We start from the raw sequence: 6,238 nt of genomic DNA on the forward strand, positions 1-6,238 counted from the left end.
GAAATATATATATATATATATATATATATATATATGGTCACTATCATTAAAGTCAAAAAGGTTTCGAGATAACCCTAACTTAAAGCCATAATGTGAAGTAACATGCTTTCTCTATACTTGTCAATGCTTTGAATAGAATATATTTTATTACAAAACAAATTATTCTTAGCTAAACCACTCATATACTTTTGCTTTAGGGTAGGTGTGGTAGGTTAGACCTAATCCCAACGCTACACTACTTCCTAAATAGACACATCAATACATATAATCCAAGAAGGAATCTCAAAACCTTCAACTCTTAAAGCCTCTGAAACTCCTTAAATTGAACTCTTTACAAGAACCATATACAACCTTGTTAAGAAACCTCAAAAGCCTTGTACTTCATTAGGGCTCTTTGAACTTAGCTAGAAGTGTATGTTGCAGTTGCACCATCATCCTTCATAGAAGAGCTTGTGACCAGATTTTTTCCAGCTAGCAATGGCAGAAAAAAAACTGGGTTTGATGGACACACATATCCAACACGAACCACATCAGAAAATACATCCAATGGATCCGGAAGCGCCGCCACCACCTACAGTTCCATTGGTGCCACAAGATTTAACAAGATCAGAGAAAGGTGATCCAGTCGAGCAACACCCTCCTCCGGTGCCCCGCCAGATTTTTCCGATCGTCTACTCGGAGCCGCCGCGAAAGAAAAGAAGTTGTTCTTGTTGCAGGTGCTTGTGTTGGACAATTAGCCTCCTCATACTCCTAGTGATTATCATTGCAGCTACTATTGGAATTCTTTATATTGTCTTCCAACCAAAGATTCCATCATACTCCATAGATCATCTTAGGATCACTCAGTTCATGATCAACACAGATATGAGCCTTTCTGCTAAATTTATCATCAGGCTTACAGCAAGAAACCCTAACAAGAAAATAGGAATATACTATGAAGATGGGAGCAACATTAGTGCTTGGTATACAAGTACTAAGCTATGTGAAGGGTCTTTACCAAAATTCTATCAGGGTCACAAGAACACAACAGTTCTTGATGTGGAATTAACTGGTCAAATTCCTGATGGAAATACTGTTGTTCAAGCATTATCTCAGCAACAACAGACAGGTAGTATTCCATTGATTCTTAATGCTAAAGTTCCAGTGAGGATGAAGCTTGGTAGATTGAAGCTTATGAAGGTGAAGCCCAATGTTATGTGCAATTTGGTGGTGGATAGCTTGACTCAGAATAATTTTATTAGCATTAAAACTAGTAGCTGTAAATTGAAATTTAAGCTTTAGTTTCTTTTCTTACATTTTCTTTTTTGTTTATTATTATTAAATTTTTTTTTTTCCATAATAGAGGGACTTTAATTTTTCCAAAGTGTGGGGATTACGTATGTTTATCCACTTGATTTGTTGATATATACTGCTATGAATAATTCATTTATTGGGTTATATTGTGTGAAATGAATTGATGAATTGGAAGTTTAATTTGGTGGTTTAAATTTTTTGGAAATTGATGAACACATTGCTCAGTGTTGAGACAACAAATAATATGATAGTGATTCTTGGTATGGATTAAGGGGGAAATAAACTTATTATTTTTTTAATAAAATAAGGGTAAATTCGACCTATCCTACCCAATTAATGGGTCACTAGTATGTGTGGTCACTGATCACATCCATTTGATTTGTAGTCCAACTTATGTATTTGAAACAAATTGAATGGAAGGTTTAAGGAGGTGTTTGGTCCCCACATTCTATGGGAAGTCTCTCTGGAATTTTGTAAATTCAAAGTTTTTAACATGTTTGGTTGCCAAAGATGAACCAAGGCAGAATTACCTAAATTTATGGAATCATTGTTTCTAGTAAAAAGACTCATCCGTGGGTTACTCAGATGATTAGAGTGAATTGGGGATTGTATGGATAAGCACATGGTCCTAGGTTTGATTCCCCATCTGTGTATCTGTAATTTAAGTGGAAACCGTAGCGATGGATTGTTGTGCTAGTCTATTCGAGAATTAGTCGAGGTGCGCGTAAGCTGGTCCGGACACCTTGGTTAAAAAGAAAAAAAAATTAAAAATTAAAAAATTAAAAATTTCTACTAAAAAGTCAACCATCCTTGAATTCACCTTAATAGGCTCTCGCTCTCTTCTTCTTCTTTGTTTTCTTCTCCTTCTCCACACAAGATTACTTAATCAAATGGGAAAGGACCAAGCTTTCATGTTATTATTGTGAGAAGAAAAACCATTTGAAGAAAGACTATTTGAAGAGGAAGGAGGACTTGAAAAAGAAAAGTGCAGTAAAAAAAATCTAAAGAAGCCAGCGTAGTTGATAGCTCGGAAGGAGATGGTGGAAATGTATTTTCTATATCATAAGGTAAGAATCAATTATTTGATTCTTGGATTTTAGATTTTGATTGTTCTTGTCACATGTGTCCACATAAGTATTATTTTCATAAACACCAACCATACAATGTTGGATCTATTTCTAATAAAATGGGAAATGGTGAAATGTGCAAGACCATTAGAATAGAAGTTATCAAAATCAGATTTTTCTTATGGGATCACAAGAACTTGAGCAGATATAAAAATATATTATAGAACTTAAGAAAAATCTCATATCTTTAGGACATTTGAATCTAGTGGCTGCAAGTACTAAACAAGAGGTGGAATTCTCAAAGTTATAGAGGAATTGTGGCATGAAGAGAGAGAGAGAGAGAGTATGAAACATGATGTTGATTGATACCCAACTTGATGAGAGAGGTTATCTGTTATCAGCTATCAGTTATCGGATGAACGCGGTAAATCGTTGCAACCGTTGCCGTCACACAAATAAGAAGATAAAGTTAGAATTGGACATCATGGCAGACCTATCGATCCTATTGGAGGTAAGTCCCCGCCCTTCCTGGCTTCAGTTAATTTCTTACATTAATGGGTTAGATTAAGCACTTACATATTCTAATAGTGTGTTTGGGTAAGTTTATATGAGGAAGGAAGGAATGTGATGATATTCTAAACCCATCACAACCTTTCAACTCAACAACCTTGGGTTGGTTTGATCTAGGTGACATAGGACTCTATGCCTGTTTCACTAATAATATTTTTGCCAAACAGCTATGGAAGTACAAATTTAAAAAGGAGAGAGTTTTCTTTAAGAGAATTTGGCCCTTGTCCTCGCATGAGGGTCAATGGGAACACACACAAAGTATCAACAAGAGCAAGATTTGCCACTTTTATTCGGTACAGGGTGGTTATTTCGTCACATCCTGTGTCTGAGCATATCCTTAACACTCCCGGACATAATCATTTCTTCCTAATTAAAAGTGTTCAAAAAAATAAAATTACAGAAATGCCACTAGTATTCAATTTGGTGAAGTCGCATTTTTATACATTTAGAAAGCTCTAAACTTCTTAGTTTGTGGCCACATCTGGTCCTTGTTTCACTCTGACCTTTGACCAATCAGATTAATGTAGGTCTTTTATCAGATGGACCACCCATGTTCATATGGAAACATGGTTCGATGATGCTAACAACCAGAGCAATATTAAGAATGGCAACTATAAAAATCTAAATTTTACTAAGGGATTTTTCTATTGGTGCCCCAAAGGTGTCAAAAAAATTATAATCTTACTTTTTTACCATTTTAGTGTAACACATTTTGTTTTTCAACAAGGGTAATATTGTTATTCATATATAAGAGTATTAAAATCTGCATTAAAATGACTTTCAATATTTAAAAACCCTTTTTTACCATTACATTAAATACTGCACATTAAATTAATTTATTAAATATTATCATTTTCACATAAAAAAATATATTAAATGCCGCATTAAAATGACATTCAATATGTTAAAAAAATACTTTTTTACCCTTACATAAAATACTAAATTAAATAATTTTTAAGAATAAGACAAATAGTTTAAAGGTGTCAGATTCTGAGCACTACAAAGGTGCATGTCATTCAGTCACTGGTAAACATTTACTAATGATCAAATAAATCCCACATACTCATGTGGATATAGATTTGCCAGAAACAAAAGAACTTCCATGCACATTGGATCCCATTAAAGCCTTAAGATCTTAATGCAGCAAGAAGTCCAAAAGTGAATGACCAATACCTTCAAAACCAAGGACCAAGTATTGATTGGTATGGCGAAATCCTTCCTCTCTCTTAACCCTCATAAGAGGTATACTCAGACGGGGCAGCTGAATTGGTAAAGACAACCTCGTCACAATAAAGAAATCAAGAGTTCAACTCCCTTGGCTTCTACCTAAAAAAAAAAAATTCAAAAGTGAATGCTATTCCTAGCCAACCACCACATGCTCTTGACCAAAATAATAATAATAAAATTAAAATTTTATGAGTAGTCACCGAAGAGAAGTGGTAAGAAAATTCATCCTAAGGTGGAAGCAAACCCTTAGGCTATGTTTGGTTGTAAGGGAAAGTGAAATTTTTATACTTACAAAAGAAATATATGTAATCATTACCCATGTGACTTCAACGTTAACTTCAAATCATTCCATATTTGATTATAAAATTTCATTTTACTTTACATCCAAAACCCTTTACTATAATATGTAAAAGAAAAATTATATGTAAAATATATCATTACTAAATATGGTTAAAAAAATTAAATAGTTTATACAATCATATGGGATAATGATTATAAACATTTCCTTTTAAAGTAAGAAAATTTCACTTTCCTTCCCTTTAAATTCCCATTGCAACCAAACAGAACCTTAGTGAAATAATGAAACCCTTGATTAGAGGAAGTGGGTCACTATCATACATCCATGATTTGATCAAGACTTTCACTCCTTGTGACGCCAACAGAAAAATATGGTATTGGGAGATGGAGTCTTCTTTCTTGTTTCATTTTGTTTTTAATTTTTCATTTTCAGCGATCAATTGGGATATACATAGAGGGAAGAGATGACTCATTTTTTTTTTCAACTTGTTCCCCTTCTTCGAATTTGTCATTCATTCCTGAAGTGTAAGATGCATGATGGCTTCAAGGGATTCCCTTTCTTTAGCGCACATCGCCAGAGTCGGCACATAGTTTTCTGGGCGAGCGACACATGGTGAGGCAATGATCCAATAGTTTGAGAAAGGCACGGAAAATGAGACACTGACAAAAGGCTTGGAGATCGAGGCACCAAGAACCGTTGTATCATCGTTTCGCCACGTGATGCTCACCCAAGTAACTATGGGCAAGACCTAGGGGACAGGCGTTAAGGAGAGGTGCCGAATCCATTAACAAGTGACTCTCGAGGAATACATCTCTATTATTCCTTCTTTGACTTTGTAGAGGTAACTTTGTGAATCGGATTACCTTGGGACTAATCCTGACTTCAACCGCTTCCTTCCAAGATTCTCTTGAATCGGTGGGTTTTAGACCAAATGGCTGATCCTAATGGGGTTATTGGGAATGATTTCGGCTGATTCCAAGTCAATCCAAATTAAAATCAGCAAAGACTGATTCCTTCTCCGATTCCTATCTTTAAAAACTTGACTTCTTATGGCTGGATAGCTACTCTTGCTTCCTGCTGATTCAGCACAATTAAAGCTTTTTTTTTTTTTTTTAATCAAAATAAGGTAAGTGGTTTCATTCTTGAGATTGAGACAAGTTAACAACCATAGGAAATCAAAAGATTTGATTTGAATGCAAGGATGAAAATGGTTTTCAGAAAAATTGGAAGTCGTTTTAATGAAGCATTTAATGCTATGCTTATGCCTACCAAAATTGAAACTGACATAAGATCATGTGGTTCCTGTTTTCAAACTAGTGTCTAACTAGTTCATAGACACCGACATTGGATTATTGGGTTATTCAGGTCCCATATATTCCAGTTGATGCTCAATTATTTTGTTGACAAGATAACAAGATTGGAATGAGAAAAAATAAACATTCCTATGACTTCATTTTTTTCAAATTGACAAGGCTAGTTAGGTAATTACATTATCCACTTTAATTTTTCTCCAATTATATGGTAAGATTAGGGATCCAACTATATTTAAATGGATTTTCTTTTTGACACCTCTTAAGATGTTAATAGGTTTGTAACCTTATTTTTTTGCCTTTTGTTTAATTAATTTGAATCAAAACCAAATCTTTTAAAAAACCCTCTACACGTTTTAGTAGAACAATGTACGAGATCATGAGAAAATCCACATACGTAATTTCAATCCAGTTGATCTATGTAATCAAGATTCAATGCAATAAATGAAATGAGACTGCAAATTTTCAAAGAA

General features: G+C 34.3%; 1 protein-coding gene across 1 annotated transcript; it reads left to right on the plus strand.

The window, feature by feature from the left end:
• The first annotated feature begins 295 nt into the window (after positions 1-295).
• LOC122081731 (NDR1/HIN1-like protein 6) lies at positions 296-1,449 on the plus strand. Its single transcript, XM_042649361.1, has one exon. The coding sequence runs from the start codon at positions 478-480 to the stop codon at positions 1,279-1,281; it is 804 nt and encodes a 267-aa protein (XP_042505295.1). The 5' UTR covers positions 296-477; the 3' UTR covers positions 1,282-1,449.
• Positions 1,450-6,238: the final 4,789 nt, after the last annotated feature.

Source organism: Macadamia integrifolia, chromosome 1, assembly GCF_013358625.1.
Source record: "Macadamia integrifolia cultivar HAES 741 chromosome 1, SCU_Mint_v3, whole genome shotgun sequence".
Classification (NCBI taxonomy): domain Eukaryota; kingdom Viridiplantae; phylum Streptophyta; class Magnoliopsida; order Proteales; family Proteaceae; genus Macadamia; species Macadamia integrifolia.

What these genes read in the sequence shown, in the direction of transcription:
- LOC122081731 (XM_042649361.1), top strand. Translation starts at nt 478, where the DNA reads ATGGCAGAAAAAAAACTGGGTTTGATGGACACACATATCCAACACGAA.